The sequence below is a fragment of the Elephantulus edwardii genome, unplaced genomic scaffold (assembly GCF_000299155.1).
Source record: "Elephantulus edwardii isolate Elephantulus edwardi_28Jun2011 unplaced genomic scaffold, EleEdw1.0 scaffold00126, whole genome shotgun sequence".
NCBI classification, from domain to species: domain Eukaryota; kingdom Metazoa; phylum Chordata; class Mammalia; order Macroscelidea; family Macroscelididae; genus Elephantulus; species Elephantulus edwardii.
Genome location: NW_006399876.1, coordinates 6929642 through 6957582, shown reverse-complemented (window position 1 = coordinate 6957582; position 27941 = coordinate 6929642). Strand labels below are relative to the sequence as shown.

General features: G+C 49.4%; 1 protein-coding gene across 1 annotated transcript in view; it reads right to left on the bottom strand.

Annotated features, from left to right (window-relative positions):
* Positions 1-3591: 3591 nt before the first annotated feature.
* SUV420H1 (suppressor of variegation 4-20 homolog 1 (Drosophila)) overlaps positions 3592-27941 on the bottom strand; it is a 34076-nt gene continuing 9726 nt past the window's right edge. Inside the window, exons 3-10 of the mRNA XM_006893241.1 lie at positions 25833-25901; positions 19750-19915; positions 19242-19351; positions 17816-17982; positions 17159-17178; positions 16935-17071; positions 13847-14043; positions 3592-5066 (exon numbers count right to left, since the gene is read on the bottom strand). Coding sequence (XP_006893303.1) covers positions 3592-5066; positions 13847-14043; positions 16935-17071; positions 17159-17178; positions 17816-17982; positions 19242-19351; positions 19750-19915; positions 25833-25901 — 2341 coding nt within the window. The remainder of the gene's footprint in view (positions 5067-13846; positions 14044-16934; positions 17072-17158; positions 17179-17815; positions 17983-19241; positions 19352-19749; positions 19916-25832; positions 25902-27941) is intronic.

The following is a 27941-nucleotide window of genomic DNA, read 5'->3' as shown; positions in this document are numbered from 1 at the left end:
TGCTGCCTGAGCCTCACCCTACTCGCTGTCTAGAGCATGCAGTCCTTCCTGACATGTGACTGGTGACAGGGCCAGCTGTCCCCATGAGATCAGCGACTCCTGATTGAGGCTTGAAGTAGGAAATGAGGTCTGGAGATGTCTGCCTGGGCAGGTCACTGGGACAGTACCGCGATGGGCGAGCCGGGCCTGTCTCCTCTGGCTAGGTTATGCTATCAATCTAAATCTACCCGTCCACTGCTGAGCACATCCCAGCTCAAGGCAGCTCACCAGCTGAGGCGGCAAATCTTAACATAAATTCTTTGTCCTGGGCAAGACATGGTGGGCTTGAACTGCCCACCTTTTGGCAAGCAGCCCAACATGCAGCTCACTGTAGCTATTTATCAGCAATGGGGACACAGCACCTGCTGCTGGTTCTTGTGTGTGGTACAATTTGTTGGTGGAAAATCCCAGAGCTGTCAGACGCCACCAGCAAGCTTTGGCTCCCTCCCTCCCCAGAGAGGGTTTCACTGTTAATCCAAGGGCTGTCCCTGTCTGCTGGTTCAAATCCACCAGCAGTTTTGGGGGAGAAGGATGGGCCATTTCCTCTGGTGCCACTCAAGAGACCCAACGGTGGGCTGCGATGAGTCACTTTGGACTCAAGGACATCAGTCACCTGTTGGGTTGCAAAGGCCCAAGATGCTCCCTTGCTCCCCCCCCCTGGAGGAGAATGGCTGCATGGACCAGGCAAGGCCACTGTTCAGACCGGACAGGGCAGAAAAGCTTTGGGAAGCACACTTCACCCTCATCTCATCTCTCTTCAGATACAGTGGACACCGGCCAGATTGTTTTAATTTCCGAATTTATTAAAATGATTAACCTCAATACTGCAAGTGCATGTACAAAATATCTGTAAAAAATGTTTTTAATGAAACATTAAAGAACTTACCTCAAATGCGGAAAAAGTCCTTTTTCATTCTTTCAGTACAAGGAATACACGGTATCTCAAAAGTATTACAACTCGGCAAAACAATTCAAAACACAGTAATTTGAAAAATGATTGTAAATTGAATACGTCACAAATTTCTATGATCATCTCCTAATTCTTACAATGCCAAAAATCTTGACCAATCATTGCATAAGCTCAAGTTAAAGTTTTTATTGAATGCAACCTCTTCCAAACAGGCTGAAGGGCGTGTGGACTCGGCCGCAGCGAGCAGTCAAGTTTGACAGCAGGTCCAGAGCAGTCCGAGGCCCCAGCTTAGCGAACGGAGCGTTGGGTCCCCATGAAGGCATGGACAGTGGCCGCCGAGAGCTGTGCATACCGACTCCTGAGAGGCAGCGACTCCCCCATGGTGCTGCTCTGAGACTCACAGGGAGGTCAGCCCCCGAGCAGAGGCCACAAGAAAGTGAACACACACCATATATTAATTACTGGAATTCAGCTGGAACAGGAGAGGAATGGGGAATGTGATGCCTTGTTACTTTTCTCCTTCAGATGGGAATTCCTGAAATGGCTATTGTCGGTATGAAAACAAACAGTTGCAGGTTTCGTCTCTGAGCCTCTTCGGAACAACAGCCTGGGCTCAGGTGGGAGTGAGGAGAGGAGCCCCCCAGACTTGGGTGTAATGGTCACCTCTCCTCAATGCCCTGGCCGCCTCCCCCGGGCGGACGCTGTGAGCAGGACACTGTGGGGCGGGCGGGCTGTAAAGTGCTCGAGGTCCCCGGGACGGGGTGGGTGAGGGGGGCTGCCCGGGCGTGCGAGGACGCAGCACAAGGGGTGAGAGTGTGGGGACAAGCCGACCACATGCTTCCAAATCGATACCTGAGGGATTAAACTGCACCATACGAGGACGACACGACACACGACCGCAAGGACCTCCTCGGACACCCGAGGAGAAAGAAAACCTCAATTTGAAACACTTTCGTGAGTACTGTTAATTTTTACGTGTAACCAGCTGGCCAGTTTCAAGGAACTGGACCTGGAGAGCATCCCCAGAACCTTGGCACGGTGGGAACCAATGCAATGGCATGGTGCCGACACGTCAGTCCTGGGGGTGAGGGGCTCCTCCAGACACGGCCGGTCCCCCTGCCGGCTGGTCCCCCAGTCGGCTCCCGGGCGTGTCTGGGGCACACACTCACCTCTCCCAGGAGCAGCACCAACAGCTGCCGAAGATGGGGACTCCCTGAATCCGGTGACCGAATCAGACAGAGGAAGCAGGAGGGCCTGGGTCTGGGTGCAGAGCAGTAATCCAAAGTCTGCTCATTAAGTTACTTAAAATTAACTTCTCAAAGTGCTTCAAAGAAACAAAAACAAATTAAATCTGACTTTTTATAACTGATAATAAAGTATCTTAGAAATTTTCATAAACTAATGTAAGCCAAGAACTTCCACTGATGCAGTGCTTAAAACGATATTATTTATAATTTCCTATTTTATTGGCATGAATATTTTCTAAACTTAAAAACCTTCCTGGTAAGTTCTTTTAATTTCTTAGGACAGAAAAAATTTCTCACAACACACAAATATTTACAACATGTACATTGTTTTCAGTTCTTTACAATGAATTCCCAAGACAAACATTTTTTATAGGTTACCACAGAACAAAAGCTGTGACTCATGTTTTTCTTTCATAAACTATTATAAGTTAAAGTGAATAGATTTCTTTTTTTTAATATTCCTTGTAGCATTTTACAAGTGCAACAGAAAACTCAAAGAACCAAATGAAGATCACTGTAGTTCATTAGATAGATGTTGCTTCTTGTCATCACAATGTTCACAGCAAATTTTTGAAAAAATAAGCACCAATCATTCTTGCAAAAAACAATTTTATCTAAAAGGATTGAAAAGTGTTAAATACAAGGTCTTTAATTTACACGACAAGCAATAAATACGCCACATGAAACTCACCCTGCACACGCCTCCCTGTACACTGTGCACCGGTCGGCGGTCACACATATCATTGTACTTTACCTTTTTCCCCCTAAAAAAAAAACCAAACACCAAAACAAAACAAAACAAAACAAAAAAACGGATCTGACTCCCAACCAATGTTTACTACTTTAACAAAGACCACAAACAGTACAGCTGGGCCAGCAAACAGTGTGAAACTGACAGAACGCCAAAAGGGGGGACATGTAGCAAATAAATCAAAAGCCATAGATCATTGGTGGTGATATTAGCATATACTAGGAAACCTTAATATGCTGTTGCTATGACTTGTTTTCAGTTACTGTTTAGTCAGATTTTAAAGAGCCAGCTGACAGATGCTCTTAAGAGTTTAAAAAAAAAAAAGGACTTGTGTAGTCACATTATTGTTTTCAGTATCCTGTGTGGAAAGTTGGTATCGCTGTACAATTTTGCTTGAGCCTTTATTTTACAACAGAGTTTTACCTCGAACTCAGAATTGCACATAAGAAGGCTAGTTAAAAAGTACAATAAAAATGTGCACAAATCAGACTTGGTAAAGGTCAGTATGCTGTACACTCTCTACAGTATTAGGCTGTTTAACTGAAGAGACAAGTGCTGCCACGAAAACATTTCAGTTGAGGAACAGCTGACTGGAATATTTTAAAATTTCTTTTGTTCTCCTGGGTCGGGTGAAGACCAAGAGCTTATGCGTTGAGCCGCAACGACTGGTCTTCTCTTCTCCGGGAAGAAATGTCAATGTCGATGGAGTCCTTCCCAACGATCAGCCTTAACCGCTTGGCTGGTGGGAGGGGGATGAAGTCATCTTCGAAGTCATCCTCATAGTCCTCCTCCTCCTCCTCGCCCTCCGACGAGGAGGCCCCGTCGGTGCTCTGCTCCTCGTACTGGCTGTAGTCGTCCACTTCCATCCGAGACTCCAGGAGGGAGAGGGTGTCGCTGCAGCACACGCCGTTCTCGTGCAGGCCCTCTGCATACGGCCCCCGGCCCTCCTCGTCCCTCTTCAGCTGGATTTTCAATTTCGTGGAACTACTGCCTGAGCCTGAGTTGAAGCCGTTATTGAGCTTTGCCACGTAGAGGTTACTGTCATTCTCGTGGTCTTTACTTAGCTTGATGCTGATCTTCGAGGAGCCCATCCCATCACTCTCCTGGTCGTTGGTCTTGCTACTGCTGTCATGCCGCCTGCGAAGAATCAATTTGGGAATCCCGGAGTTATTTTCCAGGATGAGTTGGGCATCGTAGCGTGTGATCCGACGCTTCTTCTTGCTTTTCGCAGTCCTAAAGCTGTCTTTTGCTTTGAAGCTGTCTGACGTGACAATCGAACAGCCTATGGGCGAGGGCGCCTGGTCGTAGCCCGACGGTGTGCTCCCTGTGCCACTGTGCTCGCCCCGGTCAGGATGGGAGCCGGGCACGTCTGGCCCCACGCTGTTGCTCCCAGGGCACTCGTGTGCCGGGGCCAAGGCCTCCACCGGGGTGAACGGCTTCCTAGGCTTTCCCTGGCGGGACTTCTTTTTGGACAAGCTGCTGTCACTCTTGTGACACTTTGCGTCCCCCTTCTGTGTGCCTTCGTGAGCTGAGTCCTCCTCCAGCGGCCCGGGGGCTGGCTGCTCGCCCTCCTCCACACACGGTTCCGTGGGGTCCTCTTTGTAGCCATCCACCGAGCTCGGGTCCAGCTTGGCGTCAGCAGCGTCCTTCAGGCTCACCCTCGTCCGCACTGACCTCCGGGTGACATAGGAGCAGGGCGAGCCCTCGCCCCTTGAGTGAGCACCTTTCCCGGAGTTCTGCCTGTGTTCTCTGGCCGCGTGTCTCGTCAAGCACCCACTGGCCACGCCGGCCTGCACGGCGCCCTCCGGCTCCTGGTCTTTTTTAAGGGGCAGGTTTTTATACAGAACCACTTTAGGCTCCTTAAGCACTAGGTTCCCCATTTCAAGTTTCCTGGAAGCACTCTTTTGCTCCAGCCCTTTACAATGATTTCTTAATTTTATCTTTGAAAGTAAAGGCTTTGCAGGCTTTTTCAGTTTCTTTGGTACCCTGGAGCTATGCATGTGGGTGAGTTTAGGTGAGGTAGAGCTGGAGGGAGCCGGGCTTCTTGGCAGGGACCGCCTGGCCAACGTTCTGCTCTGCATCGTCTTTCTTACACCGACTGAAGATTTCCGGTTAGAAGCTGTAAGAGGTAGAAAACAAAAATGAGAGTATGTCCGGGTTCACAGCAACGCTCAACCAAACCACACCCCAGACCAGCCGTCAGCTCCAACACTCGGCGCTCATGTGGATGCGGTCAGTCCCCAGCATTCCCAGACCACGCCTGTCTCTAACCCAAAGTCTGCTGCCACGGCTCTGACTCCCATCGTCCACAGAGGACAGCGCTGACGGCCCCCAGGCAGGTTTCCAGACCTGACCTTTCTGTTACCAGTCAAGCACCTGAACCCATGGCTACCAGGGCCCCCACACCCCCCACCACACCCACCCGCTGCCCGGAGTTGACGCTGACTGGCCAGGACCCTCCAGGGCACAGAGCTGCCCCATGGGGTCCCTGTGGCTGCACGCTTTGTGGAAGCTGCTTGCCTTGTCGTTCTCTTACAATGCACTTGCTGGTTTAAACCACACGCCATTTAGTGAGCAGCTGACTGCTCAAGGACTGGGCCACCAGGGCTCCTTTCTTGGCTTCACCCTCCCTAATGTCCACTTTTGACGTCTGGAAGCTGTTCCCTTGTCTCCCAGGTAAACCACTGGTACTTGTAGGCTCTCAGCACGTCCACAGGCTGGACTCAGTCTGTCCTTAACCTGAGCTGAAGGATGGATTTCACCACGTGAGACTCAGAGGAAAGCTGAGTGAAAGCACACTGCTCCTCTCCCTTCTAACCCATCGTTCTAGAAGCCCACTGCTTCCAACTCAGAGCACTGGCTGGGTGGGGCTTCCGAGGCTGTGGACACCGCCCATGGACATTCATAGACCGCCCAGCTTTCTCTCTCAGAGCCGCTGATGGACCTGAACTGACAACCTTTCAGTTAGAAGCATGACAGGTCACACATTATTGTCTCCAGGATTTCTTATCACTTTATTCCAGTTTCTAAAATACTCTAAAAGAAACTTGAAGTTTATTACCTAACCTTGGAAAAAAAACCCCAACCCAATAGAAACGTTACTCATAGCTGCAGATACATAAGAAACCCAAGCAGTAAATCCTAGCAGGTATGTCTCCAACCGTAACCTGTAAGCTGTTTCTTCATTTCTGTGAGGACAGCGGTACAACCAGGGACTGTCAACATGGAACCCTGTCACTTTGGGGGCCTCGGCCCCAACGACCTGAGTGAGCAGCCTGGAGGACGGACCCAGGTGCCAATATGACACCCTAAAAACAAGCCCTCTTTCCTCCATGACGAGGACATGGCAATCACGCTGGTCCTGGTGGCTGACCACTCAAGGAAGTGTACGCCACTGGACAGCGCCTGAAGCTCTTGGGGACCTCAGCAGTGAAGCAGCTCTGTTCACCTGACCCAACTTCTGCTCAACGCTTCTCTTCTCTACCCACAACCTGAACCTACATGCATCCTCAGACACTGTTGTTCTTACCTAAACCAGTAAGACCTCCTCCTGACCAACAGCCCTCAGGAGCACCCTCAGCTAAGGCGAACCGAGGAGGAAGCACGCCTGCTGCTGCGGCCACAGCTGAGGGTGACAGGGAAACGGCCGAGTCCTCTGTGCAGCTGAGCCAGCCAGCCATTCGTGTAAGCGAGGGCAAGGGCAGAGCCGTCAGAGCACCAGCACCAGAAGGGCCTGCCTCTCCCAGGCATTGAAGCCAGTAGTCCACAGGACAGAGAACTCGGTGCGGTCTGGCTACAGAGCCCACCAAACTTCAGACAAGCAACTTTTTGAATGGCAGATTGGTTAGTAAGTACGCACAGGAAACAGAATGACACAGAACTCTTTGCTGGGAATCTCTCCGGTGCAGGAGCTCGAAGGCCTGCCTGCAGCGTGATCTGGGAGTTGCACTGTGTCTGTGCACGCTCTCCTGGTGCTTTCCAGGCAAACCCAAAGGACAGACGGCCTCTTGTTCAGCTGCCATGATCTCACAACCACCATTCCATGCGGTGAGCTTAGGGGCCAGTCTCAGCCTTTTCTCAGCTTGTCGTCACTACGGCTGCTGGGAAGTGCTGCACAGTCCATTCAGACTGTTGCCAACCCTACACACAGCGGAGCACTGCCCCACGGTGAGCCCCTGGCTCAGCCCGCCTCACAGGGACGCTCTGCTTTACCAAGCATGCTGTTCTTCTCCAGGAACTGGTCCCACCGAACGCCCCAGTCAGGGAGAGGCAGCCTGGCCGTCTCTGTTTCTAAGGCCGCCACTGGCTGCCCCTCTTCACAGACTGACAAGCTTGTCCACATGGCAATCCACGGCACACTCAGTATTCGCCATCAATACCAACACCCGGAGGCCTCAGTTCTTCAGACGTCTTTATCCACTGTCCAACTCTCACCTGCACATGAGTTCGTGGATGTCATCAGAGTTTCAGTCAGACACACCTTAGTCCTCAAGGTGATATTGTTGCTTTTTCAAAAAATTAATTTTTTTAAAAATTTTAATTAAAGTTTACAGAGACTCTGGATTTCCATTCATTCACTGCTGCACTTTTCTCCCTGCCCAACCTCCCCCACAGTTCGCTCCTCTCTTTAAAAAGAAAAATTCTTTCACTGTTTTACAATACCCGCCCCAAGTCCACTCCACTATGCAGCCTTCGCTCTGGACTCCTGTCGTGACAAAAATACCTAATCACCTCTCCCTTAACAGTTTTCTCCCTCATCTGTTTTAGTGCAGTATACATACTTTATCCCATCTTGCTCAGTCTCGCCCCAACCCCGATGTCAGGCTCGTTTTACAATAGTGGCACTAAGTAGTATTTGTCCTTTTGTGACTGAGATATTTCACTCAGCATAATGTCCTCCAGAATCACCCATTTTTAATAATATTGTATGAGTTCCTTGTTTTTCAATGCAGCGTAGTATTCCATTGTGTGAATATACCACAGCTTTCCTATCCATTCATTTGTTGATGGGCACTTAGGTTGTTTCCAACTCCTTACTACTGTGAACACAACAGCGGGGTAAATTTGAGTGTGCATATATCTACTTGGGTGGCAGTTCTGGTTTCTTTAGGGTATATTCCCAGTAGAGGAACTGCTGGGTCAAATGGTATTTCTATTTACAACTTTTTGAGAAAGTGCCATACGGCCTTCCACAGTGGTTGCACCATTTTACACTCTCACAAACAGTGAATAAGGGTTCCAGTTTCTCCACAACCTCACCAGCATTTGTTGCTTGCTGTTCTGTTAAATTTTGCTATTCTTACTGGGGTGAGATGATACCTCATAATTGTTTTGATTTGTATCTCTCTTAGAACTAAGGATTTTGAACATTTCTTCATGTGTTTGTTTGCCATCTGAATGTCTTCTTTGGTGAAGTGTTCATATTCTGTGCCCATTTTTTCAAATGAGTTGTTTACCTTGTTGTGGTGCGATATTGTTGGTTTTTTTAAGACTTTAATGAGGTTTTTCAGCAGAGGGACCCAGAGTCATATGCCATTTTTACTTCTGGACTGCTGAGTACTGACTGTTGTTTGGTGCTGTTGAGCCGAGTATGACTCATAGCGATCCTATGAACAGAAGAGCCTGTTCTGTCCTGCGCCATCCTCACACTTTCTGACACAAGAGCCCACTGCAGCAGCCACATCATCAATCCACCTGTTTGAAGGCCTTCCTCTCCTTCACTGACCCTCCATCCTTCCCAGCATCATGTCCTTCTCCAAGGAACAGCTCCCCCCTCCTAGCAATATGCCCCAAGTATGTGAGGGGTTGACTGTACAGATTCCATTAAAATGAAAACCTTCACAACTTCAAGCTTTTTTTACCATTATGCTGCTTAATGGTTCAGGGGGATTTTTGTTCGAGTTGTAATCCACACCAGTGGCTGCTGTCTCTGATCTTCATCAGTAAGTGATTTAAGTTCTCTTCACTTTCCTGAAGCGATGTGTTGCCATCTGTTTATCCCAAGCTGTAAAGGGTTCTTCCTCCAATGCTGACGCTGTGTTCTTCATACGGTCCAGAGGAGACGCTGAAAGGACACGGGAAGATGCACACATTCCCTGACGGTACACTAGGCAGCATCCTCCCCATTCTATTCCAACAGTGTAGCCCGCTCTGAAGTACAGGTTCTGCGGAGGTACAACTACGTGTTGTAGAATTCTCATTCTTCTGAAGTCCTCGTTTGAATTTTCAACAGTTTCTTATTGATGAACTGCTGATTTTTTATCTTCAGAAAATTTTACATGTGATATCACTGATACTGTTGGCGAACACCTGCATTCTACCAGGTCACCCTTCTTTGGAATGGTGCGAAAATAGCTGCCTCCCCCATTTCCTGGCATAGACTAGTGAGCGCTTCCAAACTTATACTAGTTTGCTGAAGTACCCCCCACTGGTACTCCATGAGTTCCCAGAACCTGGTTTTTAATGACCTCGTTCACGCTGCTTAGACTTCTTCCTTCAACACGGTGATCTTGTCTGTATGCCACCTCCTGAAATGCTTGAATGTTTCTTGGCATAGTGATTCCGTGAACATCCTCTGTCCTTCCCGAAGCTTCCTTTCTCATCTGTTCACCACACACACTGCTAGCACCTCAACAGCTGCATAAGGGTCATCTCATCAGCAACGTATCCCTGTAGTCTGGGCCAAGTGTTCCGTTCCACCTCATCACAAAACCCAGAAAACACGTTTCAGCTCTTACGTCTTTCATTTCTCTGCAGAACAGACACGTGCCTGTGTCTTGACGAGCCTTCTCTTCCTGTGGGGGCTGTGAGCCCACATTCACGGCTTTCCTCCATGTCCCTGTGAAGCCTCTGCTACCCTACACCCTCTGGGAACTGCACGCATTTCTCTGGGTGACGCTCATCCACTGACCCACACACCAGGATCTGCTGGCCCCCTCCTCTCTGAAGGGTGCTTCATAACCCTCATGGTCAACAAGCCCAGGCTGACCCGAGCAGCACATGTACTGGCTACTTCCCCCACTTAGCTCCTCATCGAACACCACCACAGGTCAAGTGTCCAGGTCACAAACCTGGAGGACACGGCCGGTGCTTGCTCTCTCTGATCTCGTCACCTTCATGGAGCCCAGCGGGCAGTCACCGGAACCTCTCCACTGCTGCAAACCCACTCCCAAGCCTGTCATCCTCTGCGTTCCCCACAAGACACTGGCCCGATGGTTCTCCTCTAACACCACGTCACCCTGGGCTCTCCATCATTTATAACCTCAGGTCCCAAGAATAAAGTCTACCAGTCTGCACTAAAGTCCTGTCCTTTCTAAGCATGATGACAATGACTGTCTCCGCATGCACCCCCTATGAGCTGTTCTCGGCGTTACCCGGCCGACTCCTTCCTGACACCCTGGCTTAGAAGCTCGTCCCTCAGGAAACCTCTGTGGCTGCACGGTAAGAAGGGCGCCCTTCCGACATACACCCCTCACTCGTCACATCTGCGAGAAATGAGCCTCACTCGACAGCGACTGGGCCTCCCCTTTGCATCCCTCCTCTCACAGTCACCGTCAGTCGAGTGGCGACCACTGACCAACACTCTGGTGGATTCGTGTATACTGAGCACAAAACATGGTATCTGATGCGCTATTATTTAAACACAGAGGCTTTACATAATTTTTTTCTTTGGTCACCAACATATTCTTTCTGTTGAAAAGGTCACATCATGCCAGAAGCCGCCAAAAGGTGTGCTTCCCGAGTTAGAGCCTGAAGAGGACAAGGCCAGATAAGCCGGCAGAAGCAAGCTGACCATGGAGAGACAGCTGAGGGTCGGGGCCCTCCACGGTTCCACACTACCTTGGGTGGGGGGGACTTGAGGCGCTCAGTGATTAACCACAATGAGATCAAAAGGCAATCATTTCTGGACCATTCATCAAGGGAGAGGTGTGCTTTGTATAAGGGCTGCTGGTGGCCACCGCAGGGCCAATACCAATGCAGCACGTGTGCCCGAGGCAGAGCCCTAACATGAGTCTAGACAGGGATTCGACGGGGACACATTCCCCAGGATGGGCATGGAGGGGACGGCTGCTGTGGACCACTCTGCCCTGGGACACATCCTGCCAGCACAGGCAGCACGTGCACTAGTTTGAGTGTCCACAGGCGTCCGCATTTAAGGGGCAGCACAGGTCGGCGACTTAGGTTACCGGTTGGTAAAAGAAGCGGTACACGGCCACTGTGGTCACTTGAGGGTGTCCTCAGAATGGAAGGGAAGCTCCGTGTGTGCACTGCGGTACCAAGTCATCTTCAGTGCTCAGACCCACACCAGGAAAGGCCCAGAAATGGACAGGAGTAACGCGAACGCCACCCACAGCCGCAGCTCTTCTGAACACGGGGACAAGGAGGCCTATCCACGTGCCCTTGAAGCCCACTGCCCCACGGGCTCACCCAGCACACCTCTCCTCTAGGTGTAAGCAGGGCAGCAGTCTGTGAGTGACGCCGGCCTGCCATCCCCGGGACAGGGAAGATGGCCTTCCCAGCAGCCGGCGCACAGCCCGAAGAACAGATGTGTCCGATGGAGGCCCTGACGACTCACATTTCTGCAAGTGGATTTCTCCAGGTCTCCTCCCTCCAGATGCTACAGGAAATGGCGAAGCTGTGGCTTTCTGGCCACTGTTCAGAACACAAACTGCCCTAGGTTAGGACAACTTCTCCAAGCAGGCAGAGAGGGTTCAATACACACTGCTCAAATCAAGCAGCTCCTCAGCAGCAGCTAAATTCAGTGCTGAATAGACACTGTCGGTAACAACGGGCATATTACCAAGAGAGGTGTATCACTGATGCAGGAGACAGATTCTGGATGGTGGACTATAAATGTGGAATGCTGGCTAAGGAGACAGTCCTAACTGAGAAGGAAGAGCGGAGGACAGCACAGGGGCACCTCAGAAGGCTTCTGATGTCGTAATGTATAGGAGGGTCTCTAGGTCTTTCTTCTGTGGGTCAAACCTCTGACCTGGACGTTAGCCAACACTGAGTTTACCACACCACACAAGGCTTCCTCCTTCAGCAACTTACTGCAGTCAGGTCTGAACCAACTCACAGCTGACCCTCAGGTGGGTTTTCTGAGGCTAAATCATGTACGGGAGCTGTCGATGGATTCCAACCAGCAGCGGTCCCTGTAGGTCAGCACTACAGCTCCCTACGGGCTACCTCACCAAAACAGTCTTCAGTAACTAACTGTTTATGAGTAAGTATTTCCTCCACGGTTACATAGGACTTAGCCCACGCAGGACCTTTACAACTGTAGTCATATCTTCTAAACTCAAGGGTGAAAACTGAGGTCAATATTGATGTACTATGGGTAACAGTGTACAAACAGCATGGCGACCACAGATGTCACGGTCACTCAATGTGGATAGCATGGTGGCAGCCTGTGGTCGGGTGGTGGCAGGCTCTCGAGGTCTCCCACACAGATATTTAGAAACTAGGCTTTGTGTCAGCTCCACTGGAAGCCACCTCAGCGGTTCTTGGTGCTACGTCCTCTTTCAACTGGGAACAAGTGACTCACTCATCTTGTTCACCTGAGGGTCAGCCCACACCGGAGGGGGACACCTCCCATCACACAGGTGCACCCGGGGGTGAGCCCACACTGGAGGGGGACACACTACATCACAGTGGAATGCCGGGGTTTAGCCCAACACTGAATGAGGGATCCCCACATCATAGAAGTATGCTCACACTGAAAGAAAAACACCCTACATCACAGAGGTACACCTGAGGATCAGCTCACGGTGAAGGGAGGATACCCACAACATAGTGGTGCAATTGGGGGGTCAACCCACACTGGAGGAGGGACACCTCACAACATAGAGCTGGACCTGGGTGTCAGCCAACACTGGGGGGAGGGGAACAGCCCACATCACAGAGGTGCACCCTGCCTCTGACTCCCACAGCAGCAGTTTCAGGGACACAGGCAGTGGCATCTCTCCCTCGTGCAGACACTTGTCCAGGTCCTCAGGGTTTACGGGGAATGGGCACTGCACTCAGTGCTGGCCCCAATATCAGATGACGGGGATAAAAGCTCAAAGCGTCAGCATCTCAGAGGGCTGGCTGATCCGGGCCGTCAGGAAGCCATGCTGGGACATCTGAGCAACAGAGCAGGCCGCTCCTGAGGCCCACATGTGACGCCCTGACTTCCTCCTGCCTGTCAATGCCCACACAGCCCACCTTAAGGGATAACTGGAGCACAGTGGGGGCAGCAGCGGTTAGAAGTCTCTATGTGTCAAAGCGGCACAGACACGCTTCCTGGCCTGTGCGGCCCCTTCCGTCCTTTCTTCACTCTCGCTTTCCCACTTGCCCCCCCCCCCCCACAGCTGCCACCTCAAAGCTTGTTTTCGCCCCTTTTCACCTCTCTTCTTGCTGCATTCTGCAGTGGCTAATACAACACACATCACACACTAGCACCGAAAACACTCCCTACCACAACCTGAAGTCCAATGACTGTGTCTGTCTGGTTTGAAAAGGGCAAACGAGCAGCACAGAGAGAAGACTCCAGGTCCAACAGTTCACGGCCTGCTCCGAGCATGGCCGCTGTCACGGTTCTGCCCAGTCCTGTCTTCACCTGAGGCCAAAGGCAGCAACATGCCCGGTCACCTTTAGAAGGTTTCTCTCTGAGACGGTGATCCTGGCACGTGTGGAAAGTTCAACATCCAGCTACCAAGAGCTCTAGCAAAACAGACAATTCGGCACAGGGCACAACAGACTTTGGAGGAAGAATGCAAACTGTGCTCAAGTAACTTCTAGAACCTCAGGGATGTGGACGCTGCTAAGTCCCAAAGTTTGTTTTACAATTCAAAGTTCAAATCACAGCGCGACGCTTGAAAAAGAAGTATACTTATTCCACCCCCTTCCCTTACTTACTTGCATTGTTTTTTTCCTGAGTGGTATCTGCATCAGTGTTTGAGCTGACAGATTGACTGTCTGAATTTTTGCTGCTGTCACCTAACTTTTTAAGTCTATTCAAGCGTTTATCTGTCTCTCTGAGTCCATATTTGCTATTGATAACAGGAGCAGGCGTAGGCAGTCCCACTCTGGATTTAAAAGCACCAGTTCCCCGTCTGAAAGAGAAAACAGCACAGGTTACGCAAACAGCACACACCAACTTCCAACACACTCAGAGGCTGTGGGTTTCTGGCTGAACCTCGTCAGCAGATGCGGCTGATAAACAGAGGGGCGCCCAGCCATTGGTGGGAGCCTGCCACTTCTTGACTCTCAAAGGAAAGAAAATAAGCATCTAAAATCTAGGTAAAACTCTCGCATTTAATATAGGACAACAACCTGCTATAACTATTACAAACAAATTGCTAATAGCCCATCAAAAATTATCGTGGCTGTCATTAAGACAACTGGGGGTGGTTCTGACTCCTGGTGACCCAAGCACAACAGGGTCACACACTGTCTGGCCCTTGTCACTGTCACAGGGCTGCCAAGTGAGCCCACTGTTGTGGCCCCTGGTCATCTCTCGCACTGAGGATCTCTCTTTTTTGGCTGACCTTCCGCTTTATCAAACATGTTTTCCCCAGAGACTGGCCTCTCCTGGTAACTTGTCCAAAGGATGTGAGACCAAGCCTCGCTGTCCTTGCTTCTAAAGAGCATTCCAGCTGCTGCATTTCTTCTAAGACACGTCTGTCCTCTTGGTGGCCCACAGTCCCTGGTATAACCTTTGCCTACACGGTAACTCAAAGGCGTCCGTTTCCACTCAGTCTTCCTTCAACACTGTCTAGCTCTGCATGCTCACGAGGAGAGAGAAAATACCACGGCTGGAGGCAGGTGAAGCCCAGGCCTCAAAGTTCTATCCTTCCAGATTATCCACTACTTCATCAATCATGCAGCATTTGATGCCAGATTAAACCAAACAAAACAAAATCTTAACTGAAAGTGCCTAAGGAGACTAGGCTCAATCAATGAAACACTGGTTTCTAGAATACTGAGCTGTGTTAAAGCAGTTCTGTTTATGTTTCTAGACTAGTTATGTACAACAACAAACCAAATGTTAGGAAGCAAAAGTCAGGGGATCCTGGCGATCACTCGGGTGTGAATGACTTACAGCCTGCCCCAGATGTCTGTGGTCACATCAACTCTTACAACACATACAAGGATGGGTAAGAGGAGACCCAAATGGGCTCAACATCTTCAGCTCTGCAAAAATCATCTTTTTTATTCAATGCACAATGCTAAAAAGATGTAAATTTTGAATAAATGAGGTAAAAGCCCAACCCACTGACTTGCTTTTCCTTGGCCTCAGCTTGCTGGAGAAGCCACAGAACACGCTCCTGAGTGCAGCCCTGTGGAGACCACAGGCCATGAAGAAGCAGGACTCCGCTCTAAAAAACAGATCCAAAAGCTCCAAACTGACGGCTGCTCCAAACTGACCCCTCACTGCGACTGCCCAGGCTCCCCAGGCTCCTGACCTTGACTGGAGGACACTTCCTCCGAGAAAAAAGGTTTCCAAAAACAATTACTTTGTTTCCCCTCCAACTTAGCGACTACCTGTGTTCTATGTCATCTTCCCATCCCTTCCCGCTAGCTAACACAGGGCTACACCTAGCACACCACGGGGTACGGCACCCGTTGCTGTCTTCGCAGCCCTAAAATGAATCCAGATCCTCCTTTCACTAACTGTTAATGTTTAAAAAAACCCCACCAAATCATGCAATTTTCCTCAAGTGCTGGCACAGGAGTCAGCAGAGCAATCCTCCAGGTGCCTCGCCCGGGGGATCAAGTCCCCAAAGGTGGCTTCATTCCATAAAGAAAGTAATAAACTATTTTCAGAAACTCCACGACATTTACGCTTGTGTTTTTGGTTCATTTCTACAAAGATGGGCTAAAGTTCAAGTACATTTCAATAAATAGACATGACGGAAATTAGAATTTTTTCCAAACATTTTTTCTTCTGCTTCTCTATGTCCCTTGTTTCTTCCTTTATAACTCACTGAAGTCCCATCTGCTCATGGTGCAGCACGGAGGAGAGTGGGGCCTGCATCCATGGCACTGGGCATCCTTGCCGACTGCTCTGGAACCCAGTGTTCCCTGCAGCCAGCGCTAACCTGGCTGCTGAGGTCTCAGTCTATTCCTTTTTCCCAAGGTTTGCACACTTATTTACAGGGCTGCTTCTTTCCAGGCAATATAAAGAAACCAGCACACCATTATCCATTTCACCCAGTAACTACTGATTACTGCTCCGAACACAGATCGCATAGTAGGCAAATTCTGGGGCAGAGCATAAGTACTCAGATTAAATCACCAACTGCGAGCTGTTCTACAAGCTCTGCATAACAAACCCATCCTCACTGAAACCCTGCGAGGCTGCTACTATCCACCCCGCGCTCACGGCTAAGGCAGGTGAGCTTCCTGCCTGCGGTCACCAGTGAGTACAGGACCCCGGGCGCCTGCAGCTCTCAGTCAACTGCTACCCTGCATAGCTCTCTTTACAAGAACTTCTAAATTCAAGTGCAATTAAACTACTTCATGCAGTAACAGACTTGGTTGATTTACTGTTTTATGGTGGTGTTTTGTTTTTTTTTTTTTTACTAGTCTAAAACTGTTAACAAACATTTGAACTATTTTTCTTTTTCCTATTTTTAATACAAAGAAAGAAAATTCTATGGCCAAATTCCAACGAGCATAGCTCAGGCACATGCGGACAGCCCTAAAGTTTCCATGGGCCAGCCACCGTGTGCTTCCTCCCCCATCTTCCAGAAAACTCACGGGAACATGTGTTTCTGTGCATGTAAGTGTGTGGAGGCTCCCGTCCTCCAAGCACAGCTGCAGGCTAACCAACAGCGGCGGCTGTGGTGCAAGGAGGATCCCACAAACTTGGGCATCACATGTTCAGACATCAGTCCTGGTCAGCGAGACCACAGGGCTGTCTGCGCGCTAAGTCAGAGAGAACGGCCCGGGACGGCAGGCGCTGGAAGGCGCCAGCACACAATCGACCCGGCTGCTTTACCTTTCACAAGTGTAGCACTCGCAGAACTCGTTATTCTCTCCAAAAAACCCATCTCCATAGTAACAAGAAATTTCCTCTCCAGGTTCAATATCTCGCAGAGCCTTCACGCAGGCCGTGTCCCGGCCGGTTGACACAAACTGAAACAGAAGCCACTCATTAAGAAACTCACTCCTGAAACCCAAACAGAACAACTTCTGCGAAATACAGAATTGCTTCATGCTTACCTTACAGTTAGGTCTGCAATCTGAAAAATGTCCAAAAGATAAAGTCAATTAACTGTGGATAAATCTGAAACACGAACAATTACAGAAATCTGAAATAAGCTTTCCATGATCATGTCACAAATTTTGACAGGCTAGGTGCCCAGTGGAACATAAAGGAAAATTTAATCTTTTAATGTATTTGTGGGGGGCTGAGGAGAGAGAGAGACAGAAGAGGAGGAGAAAAAAACCCAGAGACCTCCTGTTCAAACCCTCCTTCAAAGGTCACTCTGGTTCCTACTAGACTCTATCCTGTAGGACTTGACGGAGTCTAACCAGGCCCGTCCACATGCAGCAGGCCCGCCTGGCAGCCCTGGGCCCGCCCGACCCGGGAAGGACTTGATGGAGTCTAACCAGGCCCGTCCACACTGCAGCAGGCCCACACCCCCGTAGGACTTGACAGAGTTATGGCCAAGCCTGGCTATACCTTAGCAGGCCCGCCTGCCCCCTGTAAGACTTGACGAGCCTGACCAGGTCTGTCCACCCTGCAGCAGGCCCGCCCGTCCCCTGTAAGACTTGACGAGTCTGACCAGGCCTGTCCACCCGCAGCAGGCCCGCCCGTCCCCTGTAAGACTTGACGAGTCTGACCAGGCCTGTCCGCCCGTCCCCGACAGGACTCACCATGGTTGATGAAGGCGGCGGGGCCGAGCCAGAGCTGAGCACAGTTTTTCCGCGTGGAGTACATGACACTGAAGTCATTCTCTCCGCGTCTAAGTAGCATGTTCTCCTCAATTTCTGAAAGTTCGGCAATACGACCCACCAGTAATTCTATTTTGTCATTTCGTTTCCTAGTTAAAATATGTCATGTGTTAAAAACCACTAGTAATTATAAAGAAGGCTTCTGTAATAAATTACGCCTGCCCAATCAATATCGGGAACTGCGAAGACCCAGATGGGGCGATTTCTGCCTCCTCACCTGGCTCCCACCTGCCAGCTGCTTAAGCCCCAAGCGCTGCACTGTCAGCCATGTGCCTGCTCTAGTCCTACAGGAACCAGGAGATGCCTCCAGGGCGACCCAGGCAGCAGCTGGACTGTGGTGCCCGTGGACGCTCCATGCACTGAGAGCAAGCTGCTCCCCACAGGAGCCTGAGGCCCAGTGAGGCCTGGCTGGCGCCTCCACGTGCACCATCCACGGGGTGTGGGAAGCCACGTGGGAATGGGGCATTTCCCAGCAGTCTCAGTAAATCAATGAAACAAGTGGCCTTGCCTTTAATAATGTACCTAACCCAATACGTCTGCTATCCTGTCTCAGCACGTAAGTGATACAGGAGACATGAATGAGAGCAAAGATTTACTACCAGATCTGGTGGGTAAGTACCCGGACAGCACGTCTCCCTTCACACTAGCCCTGTTGAGGGCCCGGTGGCCCCTCTGGTTGGTGTACTGGGCTGGACAGCAAGTCTCTGGAAACCCCTGTCGTGTCTACAAGGAGCCACGAGATCCAACTGGCAGGCTCCACAGCACCCCAAAGTGAAGACAAAGATGCACGCTCAAGCACACCCCTCTGCCCCAGGAGGCCTGCAGGGGGGCTCCTTTGCCCATCCACAGGTATCTGCCTTCCACACTTATACCACAAGGCTGTGAGGACGAGAAGCATGGCTGGGAAGGGGCATCAGAAGAGAAGGCCCACGGCCTCCCGCTACAGCTCTCACCCTTCCTAGCGGGGATTAGGTCGACTACTTCAGGATGACACAGGCACGTGGTGTGTGTTCACACAGAGGTACACCCCACTTCACTGCCCTCCGCAGACACAGCATTTCTGACAGCTGCAGGCCGGACCACCCCCTGCTCATCACACGGCTGTGTCCTGTTTTTGTCATTCTCCGACATAACCAACTTTCCCATCATGCTACTGCACGTGTAACAGACGACAGTACAGCATCAAGGTCCCTTTTCTATGCTCTGTGTGGGCGGGACGGCCGGGGCAGCGGCTCCCCAGGAGGAAGCTCCAGCTTCATCCCTCACCATCAATGTCACACACTTAACAGTAACTTGAGAGAGAACTTTACAGAAATGACGTTAAGGGTTTTACTAGTGTCATAGTTACCACTCTTTTGTTGCAACTATTTTGGCTCCATTTTGTTCTGAAGAGTATCTATTACAAGGCAATATCTCAAATCCACTCTCAGTTGCAAACATTCGCAAGTAAATAAATACCTAAAACAGGAAAAAGAATTTGATATTAACTTTGTCCTAAACTGGTTATCCTGCTAGACTTTCTCAGAATTATAAAAACAAACCACCACCAACAATGTAAAAAATGTCACATCATTAAGTAATAAACTTTATTGTTATTTTTAAATGTCAAATATTGTGGAGTACCTAACAGCTTGGCCAAATTACTCTACAAGTTCACAATCACTTTCACTTCTAGATGACAACGTTTGCTCTTTGAATAATCATCCAAATGATCTTCTTACGTGTTACAAGGTCCTTCATACTGAGCAGTTTTATGGAAATTGATTAACGCTTCAGTGTTCACTAAAACTTAGACTTTAGTTTCCTTTACTCTTATTGAAACAGATTAATAGCATTAATCTGCTTAATCAACGTACATGTTCTTTGAATAATTTCTCCTGCATTTTGTTCTTGTTAAGAAAATAGTGCCGTGCCCATTCGCCGGAGGTCAGATATTTGAAGGCTTTTTCCAAGTGTTCGTCTTTCTTAAAGCGCTCGATCACCTCCTTCAGCTCTTCCTGCCTTCCTTTAATAGGCCGAAACCTGGAAGAAAGCCAAAAGGCAAATTTAGTCGCCTTCACCATCCTTGGCCACTCATCTTTAGAAAAACATGAGCAAAAGACACACCTACGCTAAATCCACCACAGACTGCAAAGCACGGACTTAACAAAGAGAACCAGTGATAATTATCTAAATCACGGTGATTACCAGGAAGCAAGTTTCTCTTCCATCAAACTGTTACTTCTCATTTTTATTTGCTACCTCATTAATGACCAGGGGCATACTAGCCATCTGCTTAAGAAGGTCCAAAAGGAAATAGGAAGAAAACGAACAGAAGATGTCTATATGAGTCAGAACGACCAGAGCTTGAAAACAGGCAAAGTCAAGGTGGAAGAGAGCCAGTAATGTTCTTCACCAGGAAGAGCGTTCTGATCACCCCTGCAAATTCACCTCTGACAAGTGCACCCAGGAAACAGGAATCATCAGGAACGAAGCTAGCAGTGAAATGGCATCACAGCGAACGAATGCAGAAAGCAAACAAAAACCTGATGGTGGAGTCTGAAAAGGCTTCCAGTGTCAATTAGTTCCACTGACTTAAGAGTGTCACCCTGGGGGCACTGTGATACAGCGTGTCCCCAGCATTAACCCACAGGGTGGCCGTTCAGTTCCACCAGTGGCTCTGAGGGAGAAAGACGAGCTGCAGTTTCTTCTCCTCATGACACAAAGCCTCCAGAATTCAACGCGAGTCAGCCCCCAGGTAGGTGGTCTGCTGGTCCAAATACCTCAGCAGTGCAGCAGAAGGAAGGCCTGGCACTCTACGCCCAGGGTACAGCCCAAAACTTCACAGGCAGCAGTGTGCTCTGAAACTAGTGAGGTCCCCGAGCGGGAGTGGAACCGATGGTACTGGGTCTCAGGCTGATGGGGTCAGGCATGTATGAACACAACACAACCGCGTCCAGGGGAGATGCAGACTTCTCAGCCCCTTATTCTAAAGGTGGTGTGTGTCACGTCATCCCTTCCTCCCAACTCCTGGTGAAGCATGGTTACTATCACTAAAGGTACCTGGATCTTAATTTCAAAATTTCTTCTCATCTCAAACTTCATCTTGCTAATTTCCCCTAAGTTTCCATCTTTCAAAATAAATCAAAACACCCAGAAAAAAAGTTAAAAAAAAAAGACTGTCACTAAAATAAAAAATACATTTATAAAAATATCATGAGTGGCTACAGACACAGAGACTGGAATTCTGCACCTTGCTCTCCCATTTAGCACCGTGCATGCACAACTGAAAATGCTAAAAGCGGTCTACGGCCATACCACCCTGAACGCGCCCAATCTCGTAAAATGCTAAAAGCGGGCTAGGCCTCCCCGCACCAAGCAGCACAGCTGCACTTTCTCCCCCAGGTAAGTTCTCCCAGGTGCACTAATACTGCAGTTAACACATTGCATTGGCGACCATGCTTAGAAACGCATTTGCCGTCATTTGCTGCAATATGTTAACCAAGTAAAGCCAGTCTATGATGTAGTTAGGGAGCTCTGGGGGCCTAAATGGGAAGGAGTTATGCTGGCAACAGGATGGTGCAAAGTTCGAATCCATCCGCAGATCTGTGGGAGCAAGACAGATAACCTCCTACAGCGTGATTAATTGCATCTGAAGACCTGCCGGAGGGTCAGTTATGGGTCAGTTCCAACTTGGCGGTACATAATGTTATCTGTGTTAACTGTGACTCACAGCGACCTTATGTGCTGCGGCTCTGAAGCCTACCCTGTCCTAAGTCAGTCTCACTGATTCTGACACACCTACCCCCATTGCCTTAGTTACTGTATCAATCTATCTCGTCCAGGGTCTTCCTCTTCTGTGCTGTCCCTCCATCCTTCTGAGCATGATGTCCTTCCCTAAGCATTGGTCCCTCCTGGCCACATGCCTCAAGTATGTGATATGGAACTTCAAAATCCCAGCCTCCATCGGTTCCACTCCCGCTCGGGGACCTCACTAGTTTCAGAGCACACTGCTGCCTGTGAAGTTTTGGGCTGTACTTGGTTTCACCCTCTCCAAGATTGACTTATTTTTTTTGGTGGTCCATGGTATGTTCAAGACTTTTTTCCAGCACCACAACTCAAAGGCATCAATTCTTCTGTTATCCTTAGTCCAGCTCTCTGATGCACAGCAAGTAATTACGAAAGCCATGGCCAGGATCAGGTGCACGTTTGTCTCTAGACTGACACTGTTGCTTTTCAGTACTCTAGAGGTTCCTGACAGGCTTAGCCAATGCAACATGTCTTTTGATTTCCTGACTGCTGGTGCCAAGAGTGTTGACCATGGAGCTAAGCAAGCTGTAATTGTTAACAACCTCAATCTCTTCTCCATCTATCATGGTGCAGCCAATTGGTCCAGTGGTGAGAATCTTTGTCTTCTTGATGGTGAGCTTCAATACCATACTTGACCTTCTCCGGCAAGCGCTTCAGGCCCTCCTCATTTTCAGCAAGCAGGGTTGTGTCATCTGCGTACTGGTAACTGGCACTGCTGGTAGGTAGTTGCACAGCTAACTCAAAAAAGGCTCCTCTCTGTTGGTTTGGATCCACCAGCAGCTTCATGGGAGAGAGATGGGTAATCCTAGGTGTGATTTACTGTCTCAGAAAACCCGCTGGAGGGTCAGCGACGAGTCATTTCTGACTTGATAGCAATGAATTTTGAGTTCTGGGGTTTATATCACAAAGATATCAGTGCTGTTATACATGATAGCACCTCGGGTATTTACAATAAACAATGCAGGAGATGGCATTCATGGCCTCCATTCCTGGCAAACGTAACTGAGGATAAAAGACAGATATGCACCACACAGTTCAACAAGGCCACCAGCAGGTGAAGGCATGCTAACAGTGTGAAAACAATGGAAGGGAGCAGAAGACTGTCTGGGAAGGGTGCTACAAGTTGACACTGACAAGGCCAATCAAAGAGGTGAATTCAGCTAATGCATCAGCAGCGTCCTATAGCTGGAGAACAGCAGAAAGGAAGCAGAGTGAGAAAGGGCACAGAAAGGCTCTGGGTAAGGCTAGGTTTGGACAGCTGAGAGGAACAAGAATGAAGGAAAGTGTGAGAAGAAAGCGATGGGGTACAGAGCAGGTGAAGAGCATTCTTGACTGGACAGGGGCTACACGAGCACACACCGGCACTGCCAGGGGCTGGAGCCTGGTGAGTCTGCACGTCCACACTTGTGATGCGATTATCTGAGAGTCCAAATAAACCTAGTGACACAGCAGATGCCCCACCTTTTTTGTTTCTTATTTCCAATTAGTTGGCACACTGCTCCTCACAGATGAGCGGAGGCCCTTTGCATAAGTCAAGTGTTTAGGTTGTCAGAAGATGGTGTCAGGAGACCACGACCAAACCATCTACCTTCCTTACAGAAGCCACACAGAAACACTTGTAATCACCGTCACAGGTGCTCTGAGGAAAGCCAGGGAGAGCCCTGACTGTGGGCTCTATGCACACGGGGACAGGTAAGACAACAAAGGACTGTGAGCTGATGTGTAGCCCACCAGGGAATGTGACTCAAACAGGAAATGGTGGGAACAAAGAGGCACCAGAAAAGTACAGGCAATGAACACCCAGAACTGAGCTATAGACAGGGCTACAGACGACAGAGCGAGCCAGGTGACCTTCACACATGCAGGGTGGACTTGGCCATGTCATCGGCACTCAATAACTGGATAAATGGCTCGACACATGGCCAAGCAAAGTTCCCCTGAAGTCCTAAGAACTCACAGGAGAATAATTACAGGCCAGAAGGGACGCTGGCTGATGTGACAGGCTGTGCGCCTATGCCGCCTTCTGGGAAACCTCCTAGCAGGAAATTACCTCTCAGGTCTTCTTTAGTTTACTCTTGTGGGTTCTGCCAAAACCAACGCGAAATAACCAAGTCTTGCTTTAGGAATGTTCTGCCTTCCAGCTTCCTAGTGTGGACCTTTGTTTCTTCTTTCCTGATTTCTATATTCCTCCAACAGCAACAAAATCTGTCCCCAGATTGTTAACGCTGACTATTAAAGTTGTCTGCCACAGGCATTAAGTGACAGTGAAGGACAAAAGTGGAAGAGAACGGTGACAGGTGCACACAGTGAAGACCTGAGGACTGTCACAGCATAACAGGGATGAGTTTCAAGGAAATGATGCTGAGTGAGGCCTGCCGGCCACTCAAGGACAGTCCTGGTAGAAAACCATTATACAGAAAGGTTTACACCTAGAAGCAAACTTGGATAGTTACCAGGGAAGAGGAGAGAGGAAAAATGAAGAAACAAACAGACTGAGTGAAGGAAAAGGCAACATATACACAAAGCGTTGATGAAAATACTGTGATTAATTAATTACAGTAACAAAGTTCATTAATATTTTAGTAATTAATGATAAAAAGAGAGCTGTTTTCAAAGTCCCGTAGAAGCACATTAGCAGCACCTAATCATTCAAGTCAAATCCTGTAACACACACTCTGGGAGTGAACTTACTCACAGAAGACTCAGGACTGAAGGCTCAGTGCCAGCCATGGAGGTCTTTGGGGAAAATGCTTTTCTATCATTGACTAGAAGGCTGCCCTCTCTCCTTCTCACCCATATCCCTCCAATCTCCACAAAAGGCAGGAAGCCCTCCTCCTATCACGGGACCTAAAGCTGGGAGGACATTTCAGATGAGCCGATCAGGGCCCTCGTTCACAAGTGAAGGAGATGAGGCCAACAAGGCCAAGCCTTCTGCAGCAGGACTCAGGCTAATCAATCAAGTGCTGGCCAGGCCTTTCCTGCTCCTACCTTTTCTGGACTACAAGAATCTGGATGTACAGCAACGCCCCTGATATCAAGGTACCGCTTTCCTTACGGTAATGCTACAACTCAAAGCTCCACTTTCAGATGAACAGAGACCTTCCAGACTTGCATAAAGACTCCTGGTAGCGTGTTTATTCCCCCTCCCTGCATTACACACACACCTGAATGGGGTCTCTCTGCCTCTGTATTTGTGACATGCCTATTATGGTATGAGAGGAAGCAGACCAGGCAAAAGTGGTCTATCCAGTATTCCGTAGCTGGCCCAGGACTGTGGCCAGGTTCCGCACTCCCGTGCTGTGTAACTGGAGCAGGAACGACACGGGTGTGCTGGGCACAGGGGCAGCTCGGGGCTGCACGTGGCCACTACAGGGACAGAAATGGACAGCAACACACCTTTACATGCTGCTGAAGGCAGGGGCCACAGGGAAAGACACGTGGCATCTCCAAGCAACACGCCCTCTCCACCTCTCCTATCACACAGCCTGCTTTTACTAAGCCAGTGAGCGTGTCTGTCCCTTCCCACACCTCTTCTCAATGGCCAGTATCATCTACGGGGCAGGAGGCATCACATTCCTGCACACCTGGGCCCCTCTCTTCCCAGAGCCCACCGTGGAGGTGAAGGAAGAAGGAATGCTGTCCCAGCTGTGCTAGTGCGCCCCACAGTGCGTTCACCTGGAGGGATGGGGAGAGGATGGGGAGCAGAAACCAGCGAGTGGACGAGAGAGGAAACACTCAAACCCTGCAGACATGAAGTCTAATTCCACATCAGTGCAGGCCTGACCGCACTGAGGACAGCTGGTGGGCACAGAGAGGGGTCCCGCCAGGACCACAGCTCTGTGCTCCTCTTCACCTGCAAAGAAACAGGAACTGAAAACATACCTGGCTGAGGCCTGCAACCAGTGCTCAGCTAATCCCAGGGAGTGAGTCCTGATCTTTGGATGACTGATCTGTTTCTCTTAAAATTACCCTGTTGTGGAGTACAAGTGGTTTTTTAAACAGAGCTATAACCAGAACCAAATGATTTTAAAAGGTATGTAACAAAAAGTTCTAAGACTGCGTTTATGCTGACACCTCACATTATATTAAGGTCAAACCTGCAGCAGGTCAGTGGTCACTGTACATAACTGTGTGCAGAAGCTATACCTACCTCACAGGGCTGTGCTGAGGAAAACTGTTAGATCTGGGAAAGTGCCTGGAGCTTCTTGAAGGAAAGGCGCTAAAGGCAAAAACAAACAATAAACATGGTTTGAGTCATCCATATTTAAACTGCCAGACTTAGCAATATTAGTTGCGGCAAACCCGAGTCTGTTTTACAAACCATGGGGAGGCTCAGCAGAACAAAGCCTCTTGGTGAAAACTGTTTCTACAGAATTTTACCCGTGACAAAAGGAAGATACATAAATTTCTCTATGCCACAGTCAAGCCACTGACTTTAGATACTAAAACGATCTATAAATTCACACCCAACAGCGGAGACAAGTTATCCTGTACAGAAACCAGGACTTCCAAAACGAGACGGTGCAACAGTGGAAGAAAGCGTCGAGGACACAGGCTGAACTTTGGATCAGAACACCCAGGGCAAGTTCCAAACAGCAGCCCCTACAATGACTGTGTGTGCCCCCTGCCCACTGGCAGCCCCCCTCCAACTCTTCTGAAACTTCAGGGTTGTGCAGACTGTAGGAGCCTTTGCAGAAGGCATGGATGGAAAGACAGACAGACACACACACACACACACACACACACACACACACACACACACACACACACACACACACACACACACACACTCTTTCTCTCTCTCCCCCCCATGTGTGTCTCTTTAACAGTCCATGTTTTCCACATTGGTACAGGACAGAGCAGGGGTCAGAGCTAATGTGCATAGGATCAATTATACGATGCCATAGAACAACAGCAGTGGCACACTTGGTGGTGTAAACATAACCTTCATTGCACTTGGCAATCAAAAGTTGCATCCCTGTGTCACTGCGCCCTGCGCAGCCTGGCCCGAATCAGCAGCCCCAGCCAGGTCGGCCTGGAACCTCCTCTTCAGCCCCTTCTCCCATTTCTAAGGCAAGCTATTACCAAGCTGGGATAGAAGGAAGGAGGAAGTGTCCTCAGTGAGGTCAGTTAGTGAAGTCTCGACTTTTGCCCGCAGCCTCTGGGTCTTTGTGGCCCCCAGAGTCGTTCCCCAGTGACAGAGTACTGTGCCATCTCAAGATAGCATGGCGCACCTACTGCTTCTCAGCCCTGCTGATGGGACCATGGAGGAGGAGGGCCAAGGTGATAAGAGAAACGGGACAGAAATAGGTGCAGACACAGCACCAGCACAGCACACAGAAAGTGCACTGCGAGATGCCCCCGGCGCCCAGGACAGATTACAGACTACCAACTGCTCTAAGACACCGCTGCAGACTCGACTTTCCACATACATCAGCTTTGCAAATGACCTAAGTCAACATGCTGATAAATTCTTGCCCAAAAGATGGAGGCTGGGAAAAAGGATACTTTTAAGTTTTAAAATGTATCCCCTCAGATTACATGAAAATATGTTCTCTTTTCCTAAAAATAACACATTTCATTAAACAAGTGTCTGTGTCTCTCAGGTCAGTTTAGAGGGGTCCTCACACCCTTCCAACTGAAGGCCTCTGACTAAACAGAGAGTCACTCTGGTCACATGACAATACTCACACGGTTGCAGGGGCTGGAGCTCTAGTTACACAGCCAGCAGGGTCGCCCGGGTTAGCTACCCCCGGTGAGCTGAGGCACTCTTTAGAACTAAATGCTGCGCTGGAAACAGAGTGCTTTCTTTTCCATGTTTAATGTGCGTAGCCCATTTTAATTTTAGATGCCTTGTTTTCTAGGGGGAAGAAATGATTTCATTTCATGCATTTAAATGTAAGTGTTTTCAAGACACAGTAAGGTCTTCTATTTCAGTAACAGTAAGGAGTAATCACGAACCCAACATTTTATGATTAACTGGTTTCAAGTGAGCCCTAGGGAAGGAGTTAGGAGCTCTGGCCTAGTGGTTAGGAACAAGAACCTGTGCAGTAATCCCAAATGCATGTGGTTCGAATCCACCAACTGTTCCATGGGAGGACAGGCAACCCCGTACTTTTCAATTTACTGCCTCTGAAACCCCCGTCGGGGCTCAGCTATGGTTGGTTCTACCTCACAACAAGGAGTAAGGAGTGTTAACAACTTTGCGGGCCTTTCTGACTCCACAAGCAACAGTCAAGTGTGCAGGCCCCTGGTAACT